At 38.7% G+C, this 27,122-nt stretch overlaps 1 protein-coding gene across 1 annotated transcript in view; it reads right to left on the bottom strand.

The window, feature by feature from the left end:
• Positions 1 to 1,317: 1,317 nt before the first annotated feature.
• The window catches only part of Ect2 (epithelial cell transforming 2), a 51,476-nt gene continuing 25,671 nt past the window's right edge, over positions 1,318 to 27,122 (bottom strand). Inside the window, exons 16-22 of the mRNA XM_050142115.1 lie at positions 26,273 to 26,351; positions 25,612 to 25,731; positions 21,080 to 21,218; positions 18,447 to 18,601; positions 8,325 to 8,432; positions 5,974 to 6,117; positions 1,318 to 2,550 (exon numbers count right to left, since the gene is read on the bottom strand). Coding sequence (XP_049998072.1) covers positions 2,461 to 2,550; positions 5,974 to 6,117; positions 8,325 to 8,432; positions 18,447 to 18,601; positions 21,080 to 21,218; positions 25,612 to 25,731; positions 26,273 to 26,351 — 835 coding nt within the window. The 3' untranslated portion in view covers positions 1,318 to 2,460. The remainder of the gene's footprint in view (positions 2,551 to 5,973; positions 6,118 to 8,324; positions 8,433 to 18,446; positions 18,602 to 21,079; positions 21,219 to 25,611; positions 25,732 to 26,272; positions 26,352 to 27,122) is intronic.

Genomic DNA, 27,122 nt, shown 5'->3' with positions numbered 1-27,122 from the left:
ATTGTCCTTTCATCTCCGCTGTCAGCCACAGCCTTTCTATCTTCTGCCAGAATTAGTCTTGAGTTATCTAAATAAAGGGTAATGGCCTTCCTTCGCCAAGTCTGTACCCTGAGAATGTTTGAGTCTCCTTAGCCTTGACTTACAACTAGGTTCAAGTACTGAAAGGTGAGGTATACAGTGTACGCCTGGCATATGCAAAGCTTTGTAGTTATGCCCAGCACCACATAAACCAGGTGTCTTGGCACACACATGTAATCTCAGTGCTTCAAAGTAGAAGCAGGTCAGCCTAAGCCACCAAGTATGTTCAAGGTCAGGCTGGGCTTGAGATAACAGTTGTTTTAAAGGCACAGCACCTAGCAGTATGCTCAGGGTCAGGCTGGGCTTGAGATAACAGCTATTTTAAAGGCACAGTGCACAGTAGCCTGCTGGGATTTTTAGAAACAATGTCCTCCTTTGCCTGTCAGTTCCCTGATTCAGGCTCTGACTCGGAGCTGGATTAATATGTCACTGTATTTCTGGAAAATTCTAATATAATCTAATATAATATAAGATAGGGCTCTTCTAAAGCCTTCTGAGATCTGTGAATAGACTAAATATGTTCCTACCCATTGCAGCAGAAGCTAGGAATAAAGATGGGACCACCACGACAGCTGCCTGAGGGATAGCCTCTTATCTAAGTGCTATGGGTTGTAGGATACACGTGTGAGCTCCCAGAGACTGAGAGAATCACTGTCAGAAATACAGCTTAGACTGATTAAGAAGAAGAAAACACCAAGTAATAAAACAGTTACTTTCTCAATAAAGAAGTTGCTGATAACTGCACGGTTCAGAGTCCTAATGCACTAAGAACACATACAAGCTGCCCTTATCTGCTAGGGAGCATGCCAATGCTCTACAGTTAATGACGCACCCTAGACACAGGGGCTTACGTTAAAGCTAACTATCTGCCAGTAGTTTTCCCAGTTTATAACTTCTGTTATTCCTCCTCTTTGAAAAATTTAAGTTTTGGGGGCAGGGCAATACCACCACTGCCAATAAATAATAAAGGTTATGTGCTTTCTCCCAGGAAAGAAAAAAATTTGATACATACACTTAAACACAAAGTTTTACATCAACTACAGGATGTGCATTCCGTTCTGTAGAGTTGAGCTAAAACACCCCCATCCTACAGATAGCCCAGTATACAAATACTCAGAAACATTAGTGAAACATATGAGAATAAGCTAAATACAAAACTGTCCAGAGAACTAAGTAAGAAGGCATTCGCGTTTGTCCGTGAAAATTTCTCTGAAGAAATTATGACAGGACACTAAAAGATGCTTGTGTTTTAAGCTATTTATTTACAAAGTTTTTGCTAATAACTGCTTTTAAAATTTAACAAAACAAAGTCATATACTAACCTGTGAAGTACACACACGGCACAAAAAAAGTCCATCATCAATTAAACTAATAGAGCAGATTATTGAAAATTAACTAACAAGGAGACTTACAATACCCCTTGAACATATAGGAAATAATACAGTTGGCCGTAGGAACCTGAGCATTCTGTATTACTGACTCTTAAATATTACAATAGAAGATAATGGCAGATTTACCAAATACTTGACATTAAATTTCCAATCTTACATTTCATGACAGGACTAGAGTTTACCACGCATTATATCTATGCACTCCACCACAGACTAGCAAGACACGTGGCAACTTCAGAACGACTATATAGAAAATAAAAGCAGGTCTTAACAGTGCCCCATGGTCTTCTCCTTTGAAATAAAATTCAACACAGTGGTCAAAAACTAAAGCAAGATTTGACGGTGGCTAGAACAAAAATAAAAATAAAGCCTCTGAAACAAAAGTCCATACTAATATCTGTCTTTGCAGCATATACAATGCTTTGCAATCTTTCTGTCCTACCTCAATTTTCAAAATATTTTCAATCTTAATTATACAGTTAGAACTGATATATCTTTCAAAATTCATGTGCTAGATATTTTATTTTAAAAGAAAACCAACTACAAAAGAGCAGTTAAGCAATCAAACAAAACATGTGAATAAGCCCCCAGAATTAACCCAGAGGTTTTTATTCAGTATTGCATTGCCATTTATTCTCTGCATAAATCGCGATACACAAATATGTACTTCCAAAAATTCATTCAAGAAACTATACAAATAGACAATAGTATTTTACATCCACCAAGAAAGTTTACTCTATTAGGTTACAAAGCTACTGATTATCATGAATAACTTAAGTTACGGGTCTTTGGATGTGAGAGTCAAAGAGATAAATTACATCGAAATCAATTTTTTTTTTAACATGGATTATCTTGAAAAATGTAAGAAAAGTAGTTTTTCAAGAACATAAAATGGCATTGGTTAGTGTTGCTTAGACTTTCACCAAGTGCTAATAAGAAGTACCATTTATGTCAGCATCTTATTGAAGTATGAGGTCCCGAGGATTAAGTTTCATATCAAGTGAGTTGTAGATCTACTCAATGTATGACTTCTCCGTTCAAAGAAAGAAGGGAGGCTGACAAGGGAGGGAGACGGAATACCCTGTGAAAGACATGACAAATAAACTTCAATTTTTTTCTTCTCAAAACTTGTGGCAGCTCAATGCCATGCCTACCATTCTGACCCTCCCTCTACTAATACCATGACAATCCAGACACTCACAGTTCCAAAGTCTTTAAAACCAAAACACAAGATCAGAGGAATGGAGCAGGAATAAGACACAATTAAAACTAGTTTAGCATTCTGAAACAAAAGCTAAATGACTAATTTGCCCAATGTTAAGTCAACTAGCAGACGCTACTTAGTAATGAAGACCACTGGTATCTTTCCTCTGGGAGGCACTCATAGTCAGAGCTACAGGTTGTAAGTCAGTTACAAGACAGACAGGTGAGGCGCCTGTGTGCTGAACAGAGGACAAGGTTCAGGAATCCCCGGGTCGCTCTTTCCAAGGACTGGACGTGGGTCTTCAGTCTTGGCAGCTGCTGGGCCACCTAACTGGTTCTCTCTTAATTATTATTAAAAGTGTGTAGGTGTGTGTTGTGAACTACCTAATGTGGGCCCTGGGAACCAAACTTGGGTCCTCTGAAAGAACAGGAAATGTTCTTATTAACTCCTGAGCACTCTCTCCAGGTCCCTCTTAATTCTTAAAGCAAAATTAGGAAGAGTAAAAAAAAAAAAAAAATCACATCATGGAAAAGTCATCTATCCTCCAAGATTTCTGTGCCATATGCACAACTCCTGTGTGTATATGTGTGTATCTTTATGTGCATCTTACTCCACATGAAATTGAACAGGACAACAGCACTTATCAAATTGCTGAGGAATAGAAACTTATTCTTTCAAAGGTCAAAGTTATTCATCATCAGGATCTTAAACTATAACCAAAACCATGCAGGAGGCTATAAAACCAAGTAGGTGTAATCAAAATAAACTAAAATCTACTTTTAAAAAATGCATATGGATAACTACCTATATCTAAACCCAGGGTCTATAAGATAACTGGTTCCACATTTTCATACAAAAAGGAGTAAAATCAATAGTTCAGAGAGCAACATTAATAAGAACTATCACTCAAGTGATGATATCTGGTGCCCTCAACAGTTAAACTCTGGGACCTCCTCTGCTAGAACTTTTATGATTTACTATATAAAAGCCATTTTTAAGAATCTACATATTATAACACTCTCCTTTAGATGATTATTTTCCTGAGAAAGAAAATTCATGCAACCTGCTTATTATGAACTTAATAAATTCTTTTGTAAAAACATCTTTTATTTGGCAATATGCAAAAACTAGTTAATCTAATTTACTATAAATTCAGGTGATAATAAAGCTGAGAATTCAAAAGCCCCAACCCACATGAAGTGATTCAATGGAGAATATTTTCTTTTTTTTCCACAAATATAAATTTCAAATAGCCAATAAGCTCACATTTAACTTGACAAGGTTTAATTCCATTGGTGCATAGCTCCTAATTCTTCACAAATGTCAAAGGTGACTTCGGAAGAACGGGGTTTCTTTTTTAAACTTTGAAAAAGTTTTTTAAAAAAATCGGTTACTTCCTTCAGTAATTTTGAAAAAACTAGAACAGGAGGTAGAATGCTGCAGATGGGGACCAGGAAGACTGCATGTGCCCATCAGTGGGGTCTGAGTGCCAGACATAACCATGCTTAATCCAGCTGCAGTGCTTGTGGAAACAGAACTGGCAATCTGTCAGAACAGAAATAAACAACTGAGGAGAGAGCACAGAATTCTTAAAGATATCATCTGTATAAAATATTACTACAAATAACAAACTTTCTACAATTTTTCTAAAAACAACACAACCCATTTACCAATATTTAAAGGCAACAATATTTACAATGGCTATAATGGGAAAAAAAAAAGCTTTGGACTTAAAAAAATATAAAATCTGCTGGGCAGTGGTGGCGCACACCTTTAACCCCAGCACTCGGGAGGCAGAGGCAGGCGGATCTCTGTGAGTTCGAGGCCAGCCTGGTCTACAAGAGCTAGTTCCAGGACAGGTTCCAAAACTACAGAGAAACCCTGTCTCAAAGAGAAGAAAAAAAAAAATTTTAATCTAACAAATACTTATCTGCATTGTGCTTATAATTTTGCACATCTATATTATTTTCATTTTCTTTTTAAAAGAAATTTGCCTCACATAGGGCAAGCTGGTTTCAAACTTGTTACAGAGCTCAATAGCCAAGGCTGACCTTGAATTTCTGGTCCTATCTCTATTTCACTGCATGTTGGGATTATATAGATTTATGTCTGGTTAGCACAGTGCTGGGGATTGAACCCAAACCTTGAGCACATGAGACAAACACTTTATCAAATGAACTACATCTCCAGCCCGACTTTGCATGTACTTGTAAATATACTCATTTTTTGCTATAACTCTGTGAAGCATTAGACATTACCTTTTAAAAAAATAACTTTACCATTATGTTCCTTACCTGCATTAGTTTTATGACACAAAAGTAACTACTCATTAATACTAAAGCATCCAGTATGCCGGACACTAAGCCTTTGACGTTCATTAATTTCACCCTCACCATTACTTTAGATTTCTTTTACAGTGAAAGTGAAACAGATCTTTACAGTAGGTAAACAGCAAAACAAGGTTTTGAAAACTTGGGTTTTTAGAGTTCATGCACTTAGCTTAGAAGAAAAAAAAATTTATAATCTAACAAATACTTATCTGCATTGTGCATACATACATACATATGCGATTTTATATATAATTCAGTTCTCTGATGTATTATCGACCTCTTGTTTATAAGAACTCAGAAGCTTGCTAAGTAATGTACAGCTAAGACCTGACAGCCACTTGATTCCCTTACCCTTAGTAGCTGAGTTGATGATAATCTAACGAGAGCACTTCCACACTTGGGCGATGTGACACTGTTAGAAATGTCTTCACTATCATTCTAACACCCTCGAGGCAGACTGCTTAGCACACTTAGTATTTGCACGTGATTTTAGATTCCACAGAACCCTTAGTTGTAAAGGGTACATCCTGCTTATCAAGCCAAGTGAAAAGAAACAAACCTTAGTCCAATGTTACTGGCACTTATCAAATAGAAACATAACGTTTATATTAATAAAGTGATAAGCCAGACCAAAGCATGCTTCTTTACTTATGAAAATTAGAATGTCTCAATTCCAGTAAAATTTCACATCCAATAAACTACATAGTAGGTATGCATCTAACTCACTAAAAGCAGGATCTTAGCTGGGGGTAAAGGCACCGGCCCAGTATGTGAGAGGCAGAGGCAAGTGGTTTCTGGGTTTGAGGTTAGCCTAGCCTATACAGTAGTTCTATGAAAGCCAAGGCTACACGGACTCTGCTGGAGGAAAAAACGAAGAATGGACCTTTTCAGTTGCTTTTATAAGTAAAAACAAAGTCAATTACCTCTCCACATCTGAGTGAGTCCTTTAGCTTATTGAACTAACACCTACCGCTAAGGACGATGTGCTGGACAGACGGCTCACGGCAAGTTTGCCACTACTGGGAGGACTCCTTCCCTCTGAGCTATGGGACGATGAGAGAGCCATCCGCAGAGCTCTCTTGGGAGTTTTGGAAAAAGAGAACGCTCTTGTGACCTGAAGTTTAAAAAGAGTTAATATTAATTAACTAGACAAACTTAAGATGGTTCACAAAAATTTCTCTACACACACACACACACACACACAAAACGACAAATATATCATTTCCACAAATAGGATGTGTTAGAATTCTCTTTGGCATAAGCAGCGGGAAAACGAAATATGCTCTAGCCTATTCCCTCTTGCACTTGGGAACACTGAAATCCAACAGAAGAGAGAGAGAAGCAGAAGGAAATAGCTAGCCCAAGAAACAGGAAATTTAGGGTTTTGTTGGATTGTTTGTTTTAGCGCTGGGATTGGACTCAGGATTTCTAAGTGATAACACAAAACAAAAAAAACCACTCATCACTAAGTTACACCCTCAGCTAAGACCCATCTCTACCTTGTCCTAGTGTAGTTGTGCATTACAAAATCACTTGAACCCAATCTGTTCAGCTCCTCTGCATCATGATCTAACTAGTTTACCTACTATGTTACATGTGTTAAGGAAGAGCATATATAAAAGTAGTGCAGTTTCCCTTTCAAAGGGAAACAAACCTTGTAAATAAAGCAGCAAACTATGTAAGGCCATGTGGTGTTTTGAATAGGAATGGCCCCCATAGACCTAGGTGTTTGAATGCCTGACTTAGAGTGGCACTATTAGGAGAAAGAGTTTCACTGAAGGGGTGGGCTTTGAGGTTGCAGGTGCTCAAGCTACACCCAGTATGGACACAGTTCACTTCCTGTTGCCTGTGGATCAAGATGTAGAATTCTCAACACTGTCTCCAGCACCATGTCTTCCTGATGCTGCCTTGCTTCCCACCATGATGATAATGGCCTAAACTTCTGAAACTGTAAGCAAGTCCCAATTAGATGCTTCCCTTTATAAAAGTTGTGGTCATGGTGTCTCTTCACAGCAATAGAAACCCTAAGACAGATTTCAAATGTTTCTTGGCTCTCTGAAACCCTACTTCTACTTTTTTTTTTTTTGGGGGGGGGGGTTGGCTATCTTCATAACCCAGGCAGTCCTGGAACTCAGAAACCCATCTGCCTCTTCCTCCCACGCGTCTCACTTAAAGGCATGCACAAGTACACCCAGGTAATCTCTACATTTTAAAAGCCCCATCCCAATGTAAGCTGAAAACACAAATAGATCTTGTTTTCCGACTCAAGTCATATGCTCTGGCTAAAAACTATTCTTGGCATTACTTAAGATGAATGAACACATATTTCTATCTAAAACATCAACACTACTTATCAACTCTAGTCTGATTCATGCAATAGCCACTACATCAAGAATGCCACAGCAAGTTCTAAGTACTGTGACAAAGATGCCACTGAACTTTATAAAAGCAAATCTGTGAGTCATCTCCCAGGACTGTAGAGCAGTTCTGTTGTAGACTATTGAGTGTACATACGTGTGTGTCTGCACGTGTACACAGCAGGTCACAGGGCAATGCTGAGGAATATTACTTAAGTGTACAAATCTGTGTTACATTTGTTTTATGCTATATCTGCTTATTTATGTAAACATGTGTTGCTATTTTACAAATCTGCCTAAGGCAGCCGACTGGTCTAATAAAAAGCCAAAAGGCCAATAGCTAGACAGTAGAGGAATAGGCAGTGCTGGCAGGCAGAAAGAATACATAGGCGGAATCTAGAGAAAAGAGGAGAGAATGAGGGAGGAAGAGGGAGATGCCCAGCTGCCAGTCAAACAGACACAGAATAGGTCATACAGAATTAAAAAAAAAAAAAAAAGTAAAAAGACCTAAGGCAAAACGTAGATGAAGAGAAACAGGTAAATTAGTTGTAAGAGCTAGAGGGACAAGCATAAGATAGAGCGTAGTGGAACAAATATAAGCTAAGGCTGAGCATCCATAACTGCTAATAAGTCTGTGTCTTTATTTGGGAGCTGGTTGGTAGCCCAAAAGCAAGCCTGCTACAAGGCAACCCCTGATATGCAATCAGGTGCTTTCTAACTTTTCCTTTCTTTTAAGTTCTGGCATAGAACTACCAAGTAAGGCACACTGACTAACCACAAACCTCTGCCATGCCCCCGAATTGTTATCAATGTCTCAATGCCCAGCCCCCTTGGGTCACAGAGACAGAGCTTGAGAGTTTACAACAGCTCTAGAATATTCTTCTATTGGTGTTGAAGTCAATATTAGCTTAACTTAATGTTAAATCACATTTTAGAGTTAAGTCCGGAATTTCACCAAACCTACCTTTTTTGAAGTCTTTTTTATTGCTCTAGATGCTCGACTCAATGTACTATCCATATCTTTTGTATTTACTTCAAAAGATTCTGGATCAGCCACATACATAAGATTCTCCTGTTGAAAAAATAATAATTTAAGTACAGAAAACAACTGTTTCCAAAATCAAACCATTAAGCATCGACATATATATGGTAACGTTTATAAATAAAGTTACTTCAGACTCAGCGGTAGCAGGTCCTGGATGTGATCCGTGCTGCCACCCCATCCCACTATCCCCGAAACTGTACTGTGCTTAACATGATACCTACCCTGAAATACGCTAACTTGAGGATAATGAAAAGTAATTGAGTAATGAATAGTTTGCTGTGGACCACATTACATAACGCGAATCAATAGAATATACATCATATAAAAGCTTCCTAAACAACCTAAAACTAATGTTATGAATTTAGGACTTAATGCTTAAATATAGTCTGCCACAAACCAATATTACATAAACTTTCCTTAAGAGACTCTCACCCCTGACTTTCTTCCTCAGTTTGTTTCTGGAAGAAACCTAAGGTCCTACAGAAACAGCAGCTAGGAATCACAGTGTGTTGAACACTCTTGAAATTGTGCAAATATTCTGTGTGAATATGAGCCAAGTGCTCTTTTCTAAGAGGAGTGTTCCCAGTATGGAGTATATCCCCCAAGGAACAAAAGCCTTCCTAGCATAATCTTAAAAACCGTGGATCAAAATTAACTTTAAAACAAGAAAACCTGGGCTGGAGAGATGGCTCAGCGGTTAAGAGCACTGACAGCGCTTCCAGAAGACCTGGGTTCAATTCCAGCACCCACAGGGCAGCTCACAACTGTCTGAAATGCAGTTCCACGAGATCTGACACCTTCACACCAATGCACATAAAATAAAGTTAAATAAATTATATATANAAAAAAGAAAAGAAAACCCTTTGTCAGAACATGGTCCAAGAATGGAGTCCTGCGAGGGGAATTCTGAGCAGTTGTGAGAACACACCAAGAAAACAAGACAAGAGTCTTGTGACCTCAGTTTCTTCAAAGACAGAATTGTTTTGGGGTGTGTTTTCATGTTCCTCCCAGGTGTGGTAGACAAGAAAGAGTTTACGGATTACTCGTTACAACTATTTGTTTTTTTGTGTATATGTCTCTACGGAAAAATATGTTTTTGACACATTATAGTACAGTTTCCTCAGGGAACTCTTTTCAAAGTATAAACTGTCCAAGGCTCTGAACAAAGTTGCTATTGCAGGAGGCTCCATTCTCCCAGGTTCTGACACCTCTAGAGTATAGACAGCCCTTCTCCAAGTAATTACAAATATTACTATCCAGATTTTGTTTGGACTTTCAAAGGCAAGTTTATACTCCTATGATTTTCACTTTAAATTCATAAATCTAGACCAAAAACAAAACAAAAAAAAAAGGCAAGTGACCTCATTCCCCAAGCACTGTAAATGAAGCCACCTATTAGCACCACCAGTCTGCAAGTACTAAGAATTGTATACCATCTTGTGAAAGCTATTTTTTCTGAAAGTTTCTCATATACAAAGTGGAGAAAACACCCAACATGTCTAGACCAAAGTACTTACAAGGAAAAAGCCAGATAGTGCTCAGGAGAACTGACTGAAAAAGCAAGCTACAAACTGAAAAGCACACCCTACAGTTACAAATGGCTATTTAAAAGGAAACACCCCAAAATATAAGTGCCTATTTTACTCTCCACCATTAGCAGCCAAATGGCCTTGTTTTGCTGAAGCTATTTTAGTTTCTTCATTAAAGTAATCACATTTGGGGCTGGAGATGTAGCTCAGCTCTTAAACCATACACAGAAGACCAGAGTGCAGTCTTTAGCACCCACATCAGGAGTATTAAATCTGCCTGCAACTCCAACAGATTGAGCACACTCTGTCACCCATGAATGGGTGCTCTCACATGCACATATCCCCGCATACATACATATAATTGAGAGAGAGAGAGAGAGAGAGAGAGAGAGAGAGAGAGAGAGAGAGAGAAAGTCATTCTCCCTGCTCCAAACCCACTTTTTCCATTTGACACAACTGCTAAATGACAAGACGAATCCAATCCCCAATATATAACAGTACCTGTAGATGTTTAGATCTGTAAGAAAGACACAATATAAATGACACAAGTTTATTTTATTACTTTTCCTGATTTTGTCATTATTTCCAATTTCTATTTTACATTCCTTATTAACATACATACACCTCATTGGTCAAACTTCTGCTTACCAAGTATTTCCCAATTAAGCACATATTTGTTTCTGAAATAATTTCTCACCTTTTACACTTAAATCATACTTGTAATTAGGTGGAAAGGAATAGGAATATACATCTAATTTCTTAATAATTAACTAATTTTCATAGTACCATGGGGTAATAACTATAATTGAGGTTCTACACAGGTATGATAGTCTTATTTCAAAAACATCTACTCTGAAACTGAAGAAATGGCCCAGCAATTAATACTGGCTACTTTTTCAGAGGACCCAAGTACAATTCCAAAGGACCAGCTGGCATCTCACAGCCATGTATACTACAGTTCCTGGGGAGTCAATGCCATCACTGGTCTCCTTTTGTACTGCACACATAGAGAGTCCAGACATACAGGCAGACATCTGTGGAAATAGTTTCTCATCTACTCTTCCTATAGGCTCATATACAAACTTTTAGAACAGTGCAATAGTAATCTAATCACTATAGCTGATGTTTTAGAAGTACAATTTGGAGCCAGTGGGTAAAGGCCTTGTTTGGAAGCCTAATGTCTTTCTTCAGTCCTCAGGAGCACTGCGGTGGAAAGAGAGAGCCGACTCCCACAAGCTGTCCTCTGGGCTTCCTTCACAAGAGCACAGTGGCACACAGCCCACTCTCCAAATGAACGAAGGTCATTTTAAAGTGTAAGTGTAATTTAGTATCTCATATGGTAGCAATACTACTAAACTTTCTAGGTGTCACTGTTTCCTCTGTAAAAATCATCCTAGGGATCAGTCCGTTAAATTCCAAAACTTCTCCATAGGACTTCAGAGACAGCAGAAATCTATAAACTAATTAAAGATTAATCAACACCTGTATATTAATGTTATTACTCATGAATTGCAGATTTCTGTTTCATTATTTTTTGTGCTGGATATTAAAAGCAGGCCTTGGAAATGCGATGCAAACACTCTACCACTGAATTATAATCCTAGACAAACACAAACTTCTTAAAAAGAACTTCCATGTTTCTTAGAAGACTATTCCTACGTGTTTCCTAACAAGTTTTATTAGGACAGTATATTTTCTATACTTTCTGACAACTGTCAGCATTTAAAAAACTGACACATGTGTGAAGCATTATTTGCAACATATGTGTGCGATTTCACTACTTTACTAAGCAGTTCAAAGTTCCACACTAGGCAGAGGTTCTCATCAATCCTCTCATAGTCACATACCAACCTGTCAGCTTTCCACAGCCAACAGCGTAGGTTCTGATTCCTGCCTTGCTTTACCCACAGCACCACAAGTTGAACGCAGTTTAGTAACGTGCTGCTTCCCAAGGGGAATGCAGTTTCATAGCTGTGCAAACAACACACTCCACATCCACAGACCACATAAACTATAGCGCTACTCCACAACAGACTCTCACAGGATGGACCATCAGTGTGTGGTCCACTGTTGGCTAAAGATGCTAGGGATGACTCCACAGCCGTCAACAAATACATACTGAAAAAGCCTACTCTGCTCTGGGAAGTTCAAACATTTAAATATATTTTCTGTTAAGTATGTTTTACTTTTTAACTATAAGTAATCTGTCAACGTTCATTTGACTTGTTCAACTTGTGACACTGCTCTAAAAGCAGAAAGGTGAAAATTGCAATGGAGAGGACTGGGCAATTATTTCAAACAGGACTATGCAAAGAGCTGACTAAAAACTCAATGTACATATCAAAGACTCACCTATTTATAAAAAAAGGTAAGGAAGGCGGGAGGAAGGGAGGGAAGGCAGGAGGGAGAGAAAGAGACAGAGAGAGAGAGAGAGATATTAGGAAACAACCTAAGTACCAATTTGTAAAATTATAGACAAAACTGCCCACATGACTCTGATAAATGTACATTACAAAAAGCTTTTGTTGTTGTTGTTTTGTTTCTGAGAGCATAACTAAACTACAGACCGATGGCCGTGAAGAGAAGACTGATGGGACAGAGAGGTAAGACGAGTATTAGTGTAGCATACTCATTTTTAGTTGATTTGGTTTTACTCTCATGTGCAAATACTATTTTTCAACTTAAGAGTAAAAACTACAGCATAAATAAATACATATTATAAAATAAAATTTATTCCATGAATAAAATATTCAAGAATGAAAATAGTATCAATTTAGATTATAAAGCTAACCTCCACCTTTGCTCAGTTTTTATAAAATGTTCTTTACAATTAAGGCTTCTAGAATTTAAGACTTTAGGTTTGCCCCGGCAGCGGTTGGCACACCTTTAATCCCAGCACTTGGGAGGCTGAGGCAGGGAGGGGGGATTTCTGTGAGTTCAAGGCCAGCCTGGTCTACAAGAGCTAGTTCCAGGACAGCCAGGACTGTAACACAGAGAAACCCTGTCTTGGGGGGAAGAAAAGACTCTGGAGAGATAGCTCAGCAGTAAAGAGTATTTGCTGCTCTTGCAGAGGACACAATCATGGCTCACAGCATCCACATGGCAACTTACTTGTGGAGGATCTGATGACCTCTCTGGCCTCCACAGACACTGCACACAATATATATGCATGCAGGCAAAACATTTGCACACATAATATAATACTCTTAGAAAGTAAGTTTCTGCTCCATTTTTCTATCGCTGTAACTATTACTGAGCACAGAGAACTAGACAGGGAAAAGTAGTTTCATAGCTGTTTCCTGAAAACATAAATTCCTTCTGATCTGAAGAGAAGATAAACTAACGGGAAATAACCAGGTATGCCAATAGAAGGCAAAATAACAGCAGAGCTGTTTGCTAGGATACGAAGAGGAAGCACTGGCCCCAGTCTGTAAGCATGGAAGAAGCAGGGAGAGAGGACACAGGCAAATGAACAAAGTGGGGGAGAGACATAGGAATCCCAGGCTTACTTCTCACTAAGAATCACAACACTTTCAAATCACCCTTTATTTTTAAATCTTTTTCTCTTTCTCAAATTAAATGTAAACAAAATTTAAAACATAGTTCAACCTTGTATTTTTTAACATAATTCTGAAAACATTGAGAGTTTAGTCAAAGTATGTCAAACGTAAAAGAAACCATGGGTGGCAGTTTTTCAATTATGGAGACAGAGTGCTGAATCTAAGATCGAAACTACTGAGGTGGTATATACTATCAACTGTAAATGAAAGCTTACAGTTTACAAGTTCGCTTATGAATGCTAATACACACACACACACACACACACACACACACACACACACACACACATTATCTCACATTTCTGGTACTTTAAGCCAATTAAAGCATCTCATTGACCTGAGTCATGGGTCCCTTCAGAGTTCCACAACAGTCCGGAATGGAACATAACAAGGCTTATTTATTTGGGGATAAATCCACATAAGGGTAGCCCTGCATCAACCTCCCTTTCCTCTCCCTTCCTTAAGCTTACCTCCCTGACTAGTTATACTTCAGGCTCCCACAGGCAGAAGAAATTTCCTTTAGATTGTGAGTATAAGAGACAAATGAATCACAGGTTTAGACTTGAGTAACACCCAAATTCACAACAGTATGCATTTACAACCATCAACAGTGGAAAAGAAAAGTCTGAACCCTGAAATACTTGAAATTCTGAATACGAAATATCTATCCCGATAACGTGCAGAATATGTATAAAGACAAATCACATATTAACTTAGTTATAAACAATACTGCCTCACAAGCACAAATCTCTTCCTACATGATCTGTGTCTCTTTCCCAAGTAGTTATAAGCCTGCTTACAAGTTCAGGAAAGTCAAAGTAATGCTATTCATAAGCAATGAGTGGCAAAAACTAAAATCAAAACATAAAACATTGTTTTAAAAAAAATTGTGTTTATGGGTATTTTACATGTATGTATGTATGTATGTACGTACGTACGTACGTACGTGTGTGAACTGAATGCATGCCTGGTGTCCACAGAGACCAGATGTGGGTATCAGATCCCCTGGAACTGGAGATACAGAGGGTTTTAAGGCACCACATAGGTTTTGGGAAAAGAACCTGAGTCCTAAGCAAGATCAGTAAGTGCTTTGTAACCACTGAGCCATCTCTCCAGCCAATGTTTTTTTATTTTTATTGGAAATATTAAGCTAGTAGAAAAAATACAAAACTGTAGCATAAGGCATTTAATTCTCAAGTTACTTCTAGACTAATAATACTGTCAAAAGATGATAATGCTTAAGTTCATTACTAGTAAAACTACGCTGTTGGCATTAGAGGTCAGAAATATATATGTACATGTACACATATATAACAAAAACTACCATCTAACCGATAACATAGACCATGCAACTAAAGGTACATGCTGGCACTGGGTGGTGGTGGCACCTTTAAATACAGCACTAGGGAGACAGATGCAGGTAGATCTCAAGTGAGTTCAAGGCCAGCCTGGTCTACAAATAAGTTCTAGTACATTCAGGACTGCTACACAGGAAACCCTGTCTCAAAAAACAAAACAAAAGGCAAACAAAAAAGCACATGCTGGCAAAAGGCTGGAAATTCTGTTGTAAATATTTTGAGTTAAAACTTTAAGCAGACTGAACTTCACATTTTGAAGCAACAGAATATGGAGCATCATATCAACAGGGAGAAAAGATTACAAGGTTTTGGGGGATTTGTTTTTTCTTTTCCGGTTTTTTGAGACAGGGTTTCTCTGTGTAGCCCTGGCTGTCCTGGAATTCACTCTGTAGACCAGGTTGGCCTCAAATTCACAGAGATCTGCCTGTCTCTGCCTCCCAAGTACTGGGATTAAAGGTGTGAGCCACCAATGCCAGGCAACAAGAAAGTTTGATAAGAATAAAGATACCTGAACCCTATAGTCAGCTATACAATCATCAATCATTGTTCTTGGCTTTAGTTTCACATTTTTTAAGTTTTCTTTCATCCATTTACAAATGGTTACAATAAATTAACAGCACATACAATAAAATAACCACACTTAGTTTACTCATTTAAGCAGCATCTAGCTGGGTGTGGCCATCCTAGCACGTGGATGGCTAAGGCAAGAGGACTGCTGAGTTTGAGAACTCCCTGGATTGCACACCCAAAAAAGGACACATTTGAGCAACAACAAAAAGAGCAAACTTCAGTTATTTAGGGTACCAGGAATAGAAAAACCTACTGATTCAAATAATTAGATTGCTTTTTAAAGAAATATCAGTTACATGTATATTTATACCTTTTGTACATACATATTTAGAAATATACTTCCTTCAACATAGCAAAATATTCTCAAATAAGACATGAACTGGGGGCTTTAAATTTTTCACTGTGTGTGAAATCTTAAATGCAGGAAAGAGCTTAGAGCTGATGCCACTGAATCTTTGAATGTATAAGCACAATTCTAAGGAAAAAATTTCAGCAGACTGGAATAACTCTGTGTTTAAGTAGAAATCAGAACATAGGTAAATGTTTGCTGCCATCTTGTGGATAATTGCAATTTCTGAAATTTCCTGCATCTGCTGCTTGATTATTATCTTCCATCCAGTAAGTCAATAAAAATATTTTTAAAAATTCTCATTAGCTTTGCATTTTAGTATAACAGCTACACACCTTGAAAGGACTGCGTCAGCATCCTGTTTCCCAACAAGCCATGTGCAAACTTCAACATCATTGTAAGGCATGTGTAACTATGGTAAATGTTATTCCACAGCAAGGTTCAAATCAACTCTTATTATTGATACTAAGCAGGATCTATCTACCACAGCAACAAGATCCTATGCTGTATCATTTCTGCAGATCCTGTATGAAGATCTTCCAAAGGAATCGTAAATGTATCTAGCATCTACTAAAGACTCTCAGATTTCTAGCAGTTCATTTACTTCCAGTCATCACACCCAGCTCTTCGTTGTAGTTTGTCTGCTATAAAGTTATTTTGTCTTAATGATGGTAACTATTTTAAGAGTTGCTATGAGAAAACTGGATTGGTAACTTGCCTTGATAGAAAAACAACACGCTACAATCTTCCACTGCTTTCAATAAGATGGCAACAAAACACTCTTTTAACTACCGCCAGGCATCCCTATTCCAACAATCTGAAATCCAAAACATTGCATAAAAAAATGTGCACTTAGTGCTGAGCTCAGGAGCAACTGATTTCAGAATTTCAGAGTAGAGATACATCTGACCAAAATCTGCAAATGTTCTACAATATGAAAAACTAGCCAAAAGTGTGAGACACTTTTGGTTCCAAGCACTTTGAAAAAGGAATATTCTGCCTGTACTAAGCATTCCTAACAACACCAATGGAAACTTTTGAGACAGGAAGTGAAAACCCAGTAGCTGAGATGGCTGAGCAAGAGGCACAGTGACAGGAAACAAGATCTTCCTCGGTGTTGAGGATAGCCAGATGAGAAGGAACACTGTCTGCTTTAAACTAAATACAGGCAAGGTGTACCAAAGACGGCAGAAACTCAAGCTACTTTCTTCTACTTGAAGTAAAGTGGAACCATGCCCCTGACCTGGGCAAGAATTAAGTCCAAGCCTTGGACTTCAAAGTCACCAACAGGAACACCATGGTGAGGGCTGGAGAGATGGCTCAGAGGTTAAGAGCACTGACTGCTCTTCCAGAGGTCCTGAGTTCAATTCCCAGCAACCACATGGTGGCTCACAGCCATCTGTAATGAGATCTGGTGCCCTCTTCTGGCATGCAAGCATACATGGAAGGAATGCTGTATACATAATAAATAAATAAATCTTAAAAAAAAAAAAAAAAAAAAAAGGAACACCATGGTGAAACCAATGCTGGGCAAAGTCACAAAACCAGGGACTAAACTGCTAGAACCATGCCGACCAGCAGCAGGAAGACTGCCTCTACCAGCAGGACGGTTAACTGGGATCCGGAATCATCTGGGAGGGAGGCGGACTCGAGAGGGACTGTGGATCAGGACACCTGGCTGCTGTGGGTAGCACTGTGTTGCACCACTCTGATATCCAGACAGTACAAAAGCAGGAAACCAAGCACAAGCGTTCATCACTCTCCGCCTCTTCACTGTGGAAGCAACGGAAACAGCCACGGCTCCCCACCATGATGCACTATACTCTGCAACTTTAAAAAAATTTAAAACAATTGTTTTAAAGAAACTCAAGTTTCAAAATTACAAAGAAAAGATCCACCACTCAGCAGTGACACTTAACAGTGATGGAAACCCTTTTAAAAGTCACTGAGCAGAAACCATGCACTGTGTTAAAAAGACAATAGAAAGCATCAGTGTCAGGCTAGGTCAAACGATAAAAATGAAACACTGAGCTCAAAGGCAGCACAGTCAAAGGAAACCAGAAGAACAAAAGGAGCAAAGAGAGCTTGCAGAGACTTTGGGCCAGCATTGAGCAAAGACGTTCAGTGATTTGATGGGGCTGGAGAGACGGCTTAGTGGTTACAAGCACCAGCTGCTCTTCGAAAGGACCTCAGTTTGATTCCTAACACGGCTCACAACCATCTGCAACTCCAGGGGATCCACTGGTCTCTTCTGGCCCCCATGAACACCAGGACACAAGCATACATGCAGACAAAACACCCAAAAACACAAAATAGTAATTTTAAAAAAAAAAAAAAATTTTAAAACATAGTTAGAAAATGACTTGCAAAACAGCTACATAAGATTTTATATACACAAAATTACCTTAATGTCAATATTTTTAAATGTTCTATTAAAAGAAAAAGCATCTACAAAAAAAAAAATCACACAGGGCAATATAAGTTCCCAGAACCTCTCACGGAACTGGAGCCACAAGAGCTAGAAGGTTAAATATGTGAGTCAGGGACTAAGATTATTTCATGTACTTAAAATTTTTAAAAACTCTCCCAAACAACGTCATTTAAATAAAACTAAAGGCTCTCTTGTATCCCTGATTGGCTTGTCATGGAGATGTGACACAGGTTGGAGAACTTACAGCATCTGCTTTACAAATGGTGTTGGCAACATGTCGGCACAGCATCTTCAGCCAGTCTGCTTTCGGAAGCTCCTCTGATGTCATCTGGAAGCTCAGCAGTACGTTGGCCTGCTCTGTTGGTGGCCTCACCAGCAAGGCAAAAGCATTATGGCAGTCTAGGGTGCCAGATGAACAGTGTTACTTCTGGATGTCTAGAAATTCTGATTTCCACCATTTCCACAGACCACTAAAATCAGCTTTCTTTTCCCCCACCCCACTTTTAAAAAGGAACCAACAATAACCTGAAAACAAATAAAAAGTACTCTTTGTGACATTTAAAATCTTCAATAATAATTTAATAGATATAATCTTAGAATTCCAACATTTAAATTTCAAAATTAAAATGGCAACACAAACACTAAAAACTTACAAAAATCACATACAAAGTGTACAAATATTAAAGAGTAACTGCGTTGTAACTGAGATACTAAAATAACCAATTTTAAAAACACAGTGCCGAAAAAATTTGAAAAACCTGAAAACAAACAAACATTAAATTCCTACTAAAAAATATGTGGAAACGGGACTTGTGAGAAGACAGTTCTCTCCATCACACGGGTCTCTGGGTTCAAACTCAGGCTATCAAGCTTGATGGCAAGTACCTACACCTGCTGAATCACCTCTCTACCTCCCTAGTCTAGATCGTAAAGACATCTCCCTGATCTATATTTGAACACGAACACTTTCACAACTACAGCTCCCCCAAACTCAAATAATTGTCTCATCATAGGCTCCAATAAACACACAGTTGAGTAACTAAGAGAAAATAGCTTTGTAAGTGACTGTGGGCTAAAGATATGGCTCAGTGGGATAGTGCTTGACTAGCAGGTGCAAGGCCCTGGGTCTCATTACCAGCAACACACATGCCTTACCGCTCAGAGCAGTGGATCATTGAAATAGCTTAACGTTATTTAAATAACAAAAAAAAGATGTTGCCTTAAATATGACCATAAACACGCAACACTAAGTGCTAGCTAAACAGATAATGCTACTTTGGATAAATGTTTGTTTTGAGCGTTTTCAGACCTACAGAAAAAACACTCAAATACTCAATACCAGTAAGTTAGAAGGAAAAGCTTTCGTTAGGCCAGTGCTGCAATATAAATCAGGAATGACACCCAAAAGCTGAGCCGAAGGCCTGTCTCCAGCTGGGACCCTGGCTCTGAGCTCCGCAGCTCCGCTAGAGTCTCCAGCATGTGCTCTCAGACAGGATGGAACACATCACCACAGTCCACAGCAAAGAAACAGAGAGAGTGGACTGAAATCTCCAAAATTATCGACCGAAATTTCTTTATAAATAGATTACCTCAGGAATTTTGTTGCAAAAAGAAAGGTGGCACACATGAAATACACAGGTACACACACACAAATGTACACACGCCTACTTAATTTTTAATTATTATTTTATTTTTGAGATAAGGTCTCAAACCATAGCTGGCCAGGAATTCACTATGTAGACCAGGCTGGCTTCAAACTCAAAGATCTGCTTGCCTCTGCCTCCCCAGTGCTGGTATTAAAGTGAGCCGCCATACTCACCTTTCCCATGTGTATGAGTCCATTTATCTGACCCAATGACAGCCAAGCTTACCAGTTACTGTGGGCTATTTATTTCACATCAACTACTCTTTAACCTCTACCTTTTCTAAAAGAAAATTGTGTGGGTGTCTGTTCCGTGCACACTCACTTGCTAGACTATGTGTGCTTTAGTGGACGATTTGTGGGAGTTCTTTTCTTCACCATGCGAGTCCCAGGGCCTGAGTTCATGCCAGTCTTGGCAGCAAGCTCTTCATACATCGAGTCATCGTGCCATCACTACCACAACTCCCTTCCCAAATAAGCATCTTAAAGATATCCCTGGGACTGAAAGATGGCTCCGTGTCTAGGATCACTGGCTGCTTCCAGAGGACATGGGTTCATTCTCGGTACCCATATTAACTCCAGTCCTAGGGATCTGGTGCCTTCTTTTGGCCTCTGTGGGCACTGTATGAATGTAGTGCTTAGACATGCAGACAAAACATCCACACGTTATTTTTTTAATAGGGGAAGGAAAAAAAGAAAAGATACTCCTAGATGCACCATTGGCAAGAAAAAAACACATTAAAATATATGGAGCAAACAAGACCAGTGACTATGCAGAATGACTAGTAAGTTTTGATGTGAGAATAAGACAAACTAAGGTGCTATTTAGCTGTGCACCTTATTAATGCACAACCATTTAAAAGTCCTTTGACTCTTAGAGGCAGGTTGAAACAATAAAAACATCAAGTCTGTACCTAGAGAAGGAGTTAAGAGAGATGTATAAGAACGATTACTTTAGGACACATTATAGTTGAACCACACATGTAAAGATAGTCTATCCATTTAAAAAGCAGTAACAGCTGGGTGGGGCAGTGGTGGCGCAAGCCTTTAATCCCAGCACTCAGGAGGTTGCGGCAGGAGGATCTCTGAGTTCGAGGCCAGCCTGAACTACAAGAGCTAGTTCCATGACAAGTCCCAAAGCTACAGAGAAACCCTGTCTGGAAAAACCAAAGCAACAACAACAAAAAAATTACTAACAGTAGCAAAACTAAAAGCTTCAATGAGGACAAGCTTACCTTCCGTCTCTCTGATGTCCAACACCTTCTTAATCTGTGAAAGAGGCATTAGATGAATATGCTTAAGAGAAGCTGGCGGTCGGGTGCGGTCATGAGGACTTCTAAAAGTACCGATAACCTTATGCCGTTTTCTCGCTATCTGATTGCAGAGGGAAAGTCATAATCATTATTGTGATAAAACCAAAAGTTCACACATTTAAAAATAACAGCACCAATCACAAAAATCTATATGCAACTAATCTGATGATTAGCCATTCCAGTTACTATGCGATAAAAGCGAGAGACCATGACAAAAAGCACACATGTAATTGTATAGCCAGATGCTCATGTCCGTATTAGGGAATGTTCAGTCAGAAAAACAGGCCTAGGGATTGGGGGTGTGAAAAGCCCAAGGGCATGGAAAGACTAAGAAGCACAGCAAGAGCACGAACAATGGCAGGAGTCTTGAACAAAAGCCAGGAACCTCAGATGGAGAGTAGTTGTTCTGGCTTCAAAGGTGCTAACTGTAGTTTAAAGGGGAGTATCTGAAATATCTCCCAGTGACAGAATAACACAGAGGAAGGAAGAGACAGCTCCTAGTCTCATGACTGCTTACATAAACTGACAAACGGAAGTAATTAAGCATACATTCAACACCTGAAACCCCAACTCTTAAGGAGGCTAATGCAGGAGGAGACCTTCAGTTTGAGGCCAGTTTGAGCTGCACAATAAGACTGACTCAAAAAAATAACAACAACAACACACACACACAAAGCAATAGAGATTATAAAGTCAAAGTGCTATATGAGGCTATAACTTTACCTTAACTGGATACGCAAAAGGAAGAGATAGGTAACTGGAGAAGAGCAAAATCAGAAAGATCCTGTGATTCGTGATATAATGAGATTTTGCCAAAAGAAAAAGAAAAAAAGAAAAGAAAGAAAAGAAAAATCTCCTTTGCAGTAAAACAGATTTTGCTGAAAGGAATTAACATAAAATGCATGCATATATTTACTTGAATTGAGACTGACCATCATGATTAAGACAGATTATGTTTAAAAATATATTATGTGGTATTGGGCTAATGAATAAGATGAGCAGCAAGACAGCATATCACATCCCCACTAAGCACATATGCAAATGCCTATTCTATACATCACGTAACTATACCAAATATTAATGGTTCACTTCCATGGGCATAGTGAAAGTAAGCAACATATACTAATTCCTCCGCAATGAATGGACATGCTTTTTATTTGGCTAACCAATATATACCACTATTTTTGAAAAAGAAAACCAGAAGAGCATGAAAATTGATGACACAAACATTAATAAGTCAAGGAGGATTTGGAAAAACTAAAACATAGATAAAATACTCAAATGGAAAATAAATCCTTAAATCCAGATTTAGTTTAACATTAAACATCTGTCATATTAAAGACAGTATAGGTTTTACTGATATTTAACTGTTCCTAATATATAATAGTGATTGCTCTAGGTATTTGTTATATACTATCAGAACATTAAAAATAACTTTTTGTCTCAAATTTGCTAAAAGGTCTATTTTTCTTTTTCTTTTTTTCCAAAACAAGATTTCTTTGTGTAGCCCTGGCTGTCCTGGAATTAGCTCTGTAGAACAGGCTAGCCTCTAACTCACAGAGACTCACCTGCCTCTGCCACCAGAGTGTAGAGATTAATGTCATGAGTCGTCACTGCCCAGCTGAATTCTATTTTTCTTAAGTGGACTAAAGAATAAAGGTCTAGCCAGGCAGTGATGGTGCATGCCTTTAATCCCAGCACTAAGGAGGCAGAGGCAGATCAATCTCTGAGTTCGAGGCCAGCCTGTTCTACAGAGCTAGTTCCAAGACAGCCAGGGCTACACAAAGAACCATCTTGAAAAACAAAAACAAAACAAAACAAGGGTCTATCTGGAAGCTTGAATATTGATGTCCAAATTTAATATTAGAAATACAGCAACTCAACAGACATAGTGACATTTGCCTGTAACCTCAGCACTTGAGAAGGTTAGATACCTCAAACCAGCCTGGGCTGTGGGTACACATACCAGCAATGAATGAGCTGAAGAGGAAGGGGCAAAAGGATTACAAGACCAGTCCTTACCAGACTCAAAATGAAAGACAATAAGAAGAGACAAAAGTTTCTATTCAAACAACTGAGATAATGTCTAAGAGGATGTACTAGTTCTATGCCAACTTGAAACAAGTTAGAGGCAAAGAGGAGGGACCCTCAGTTGAGAAAATGCCTCTATAAGATCTGGATAGTGCAAGCCTGTAGAGCATTTTCTTAATTTATGAATGATGTGGGAGGGCCCAGTCCATTGTGGGTGGGGCTATCCCTGGGCTGATGGTCCTGGGAACTATAAGAAAGCAGACTGAGCAAGCCATTACGTAGCACCACTCCACAACCTCTGCATCAGCTCCAGCCCTCAGCTTCCTGCCCTGACTTCCTTTGATGATGAATAGTGAAGTGGAAGGGTGAGCCAAATAAACCCTTTCCTCCCCGAGTTCTTTTGTTCATGGTGTTTCACCACAGCAATATTAACCCTATGACAAGGGAGGGAGAAAAGTCACTGGGCGCCATTAGGGTGAATTGAGAGACCAGGGCCTGAAGAGGTACAGGGATTTCTCACAGTAAAATTAAAGTAGAAGGGAAGCCAGTGGGCCAATTATGGTAAAATATGAAGGGGCCATAAAAATAAAAAAAAAATAAAAAAAATCAAATCACTGCTCTACTAAAAGCAAAGATAAACTCCACAACAAAACTCTAAGGAGATCAAAATAACTAAACCTAACAGAAGAGTCAGGAGACCTAGAGATTTCAAAATGAAAAACCTAAAGAAGTCTTAACAAAAACAGCCAAAAGGAAATATAGTTCAATTGTATACAGCTAAGCCCCTGTTAATGCAAATTCAGGTAAAACAGGATTACAGATGACTCCTGGTCTTGTTCTCAAAAGCAGAGCAGGCTGAGGCTCTGACTGCAGGGGTCAGGCAGTCAGTCCCCAGACACCCACTGCATGACATTTATGATTTTTTTTCACTCCAGGATATGGTCGATTGTGTATCATATTATCACTATCTCATGCTTTTTCTAACATTACTAGTCAAACAAAAGTATCACTACTTAACCTCTAACCGAACCCTTTAACAGAGGCAGGTCTTGAGATTTTACTGCACCTAGAGCTGCTCTGTGCATACATGCCTTTGTCTCTAAGATTGGCCTGTGTTTTATATTTTAAATAATGGACATGATGTAAGAGGTAGCTCTTTAAGGGAAGCAACACAGAAAAGGGATAAAGGAATGGATAGACTTTAAAGAAAAAGGAAAGCCAGTAGTCACTTTGATGAGGGCAACAGAAAGTTACCCAGTTAGAAACATGTCAAATGAGTTTTCTTGTTAATTTCTTTTTCACCCAATGAACACCTTTATGTTTCTGAAATAAAGGAAGCTGAATTCCTTTCTAACTGTGCCAAATAGTTTCGTGTCATTTGACACTAACTAAAATCATCTGAGAGAAAGGAATCCGAATTAAGAAAACACACCCACAAGATTGGGTTTACAGTGAGTATGTTGGGCATTTTCTCAACTGATGTGTGAGGGCCCCGCCCATTGTGAGTGGTGCCATCCTTGGGCTGGTGGTCCTGGGTTCTATGAGAAAGCAGGCTGAGCAAACACAAGGAGCAGTCCTCCATGGCCTCTGCATCAGCTCTTGATTCCAGGTTCCTGTCCTGACCTCCTTCGATGATGACCAGTGATGTGTAAGTGCAAGCCAAATAATCCCTTTCCTACCCTAGCTGCTCTCAACATGGCATTTCATTACAATAACTAAGATACTTCCCCTCATTTAATTGGTTATTTAAAAAGAAATGTTAAAAGAAGGGAAAGAAGCTTAAAAAGTACATAAACTCAATTATCTGCTTTTGGGGTGTTATGAGAAAAAATACCGACTACAGTCAGGTTAGTTTTGGAATTAAAATTATTACATCCCATCAATAAAACCTTCTAACTGTAAAGAATCACTTGGCATAGTGGCTCATGTTTGTCATCCCAGCTGACTTGGAAGGACTGCCCCAGGTTCAAGGCCAGCTGGGGCTACAGAGTGAGATGCTATCAAAGCAGAAAAAAGAAATCAAGAGATTCACAGTACTAAGTTATCAAGTTAGCTTTTCAACTGATTTCATCTTGACTGCAAAGGTGAACTTACATTTAATTAAAACAAAGACAAAAACTCAGTTAATTTGTAGATCCTGTATAAATATACATAAAAACACAAGGCTCCCAAACTTATAATTTAAGCACTTATCAATGAGGAATTTTGACTTAAGATATGACATCCGGAAATTTACCAAACTTAATATTTTAGACTTTCTCCCAAAAGCATTCCACTGAATGAAATCAGCAACTGATTTTAATATCTTTGGCAAATAACTAAATGTACCTCAAATTTCTATACTGTACTCTAGTCAAAGTTTAATTTTAAACAGGGAAAAGACAAAATACCTCAGTGTTAAAATACACTGAGTAAAAATTTACCTCAAGGCAGTCATTGAAGAGGAAGAGAGTGACCTGCTCTCCTCGGTCACAAGGGTACTCGCCTAAAGAAACTGTTTCCACTCTTTGTACTAAGCTTCGATGAGAAGATAACAGATTAGCCTGTGACACAGATAAAAGTGGTCAAATGTTATCAAGTAACTTTTACAAGTTGTCGTTCAAAAGTGGTACTAAGACTGCTAAAATATTTTTAAAGATCTGTTTCTATTATTCTTATTTATGTATACATATCTCTTTGAGTTATATGCTGTGTGTTTAAAGGAACCCTCAGAACCCAGGCGCTGACTTCCCTGTAGCTAGATTATAGGTTATGAGTCATCTGACATGGGTGATGAGAACTGTACTCAGGTCCTTTTCAAGAGCAGCAAGTGTTCTCAACCCCCAAGGCATGTCTCCAGCCTGAGACTATGTATATAGAAACTATAGAAACCTCATTGTTGTCAAGTCTAATCACCTGAGTTTAGTACCCAGGTCCACACAATGGAAGGAGGGAATGGACTCCAAAAATCTGTCCTCTTGTACAAGTACACCGTACATGGCATGTGGCTACACACACACAAATAAATGTAATTCAAATCAACAACAACAAAAGAAACCTCATTAAAGCAATAAATAAAATGGTAATCATCAAAAAAATACTTACTGGGCATCCATCTACTTCATAAACTACATCAAAAATTTGTTTCTGTGCTTCTGTTTTTCTCTTATCCTCATTGATATGCCTGAAATATTAATGTTTATTCTGTAAAACTTCGATTAAGATCAACATGAAATCAGCATATGAATATATTTCAAGCCACAAAGTCTGACTTTCATGTCTTAACTTTGATACATGATGAATCAGACAAACATTCCTTCAAAACATTCTATGGATATTAAAAAATATTCCACAGATCTTTCAGAAATGTTATGTTTCACTGAAAATATTTTACTCATTTAGTCAATAAACACCTTCTAAGATACAGTTAGCTTGCATATTTGATGATAACAAAATTCTGAGTTTGAAACACACTTCAGTTAAGCTTTACGCTTCATTCTCACATCACTTGGCAGCCACTCCCCTGCGAAGACCACCACACTTGTACAGAGAATGCTGAGCCCCTTTTGCCTTTCACCTCTGGGCCCAAAACTAAAATCCATTAAGACAAAGACAATTATTAGGGAGTGCATAATGATAAAAAGTCCTACGCTTACTGGACTAGTCCAGCAACTATGTCCTATTAGACACTCGAGAGTTTACATGAATGCACGAGGATGGGAGCTTTCACTGAGAGCTCACGGTCAAAGTGGAAAGCCTGCACTCGCAGTGCAAAACCTCCTGGAGGACAGAATGTCGCTGTCGGTAGGAAATTCCACAGCAAGAAAGCTTCCATCTGGAGCTCACATCTTGCTCAACATCAGCAGGGAGTCTTGAGAATATTTTAAGTCATGAAGGAAAACGTATATAGAGTCGGGATCTTGCTCAACAGAACATTCATGAAACTATGAATTTA

The sequence above is a fragment of the Alexandromys fortis genome, unplaced genomic scaffold, assembly GCF_014885135.2.
Source record: "Alexandromys fortis isolate MF-2015 unplaced genomic scaffold, M_Fortis_MF-2015_v1.1 scaffold_41, whole genome shotgun sequence".
Classification (NCBI taxonomy): Eukaryota; Metazoa; Chordata; class Mammalia; order Rodentia; family Cricetidae; genus Alexandromys; species Alexandromys fortis.
The sequence above is the reverse complement of the archived record's forward strand: the minus strand, read 5'-3'. Positions and strand labels throughout refer to the sequence as shown.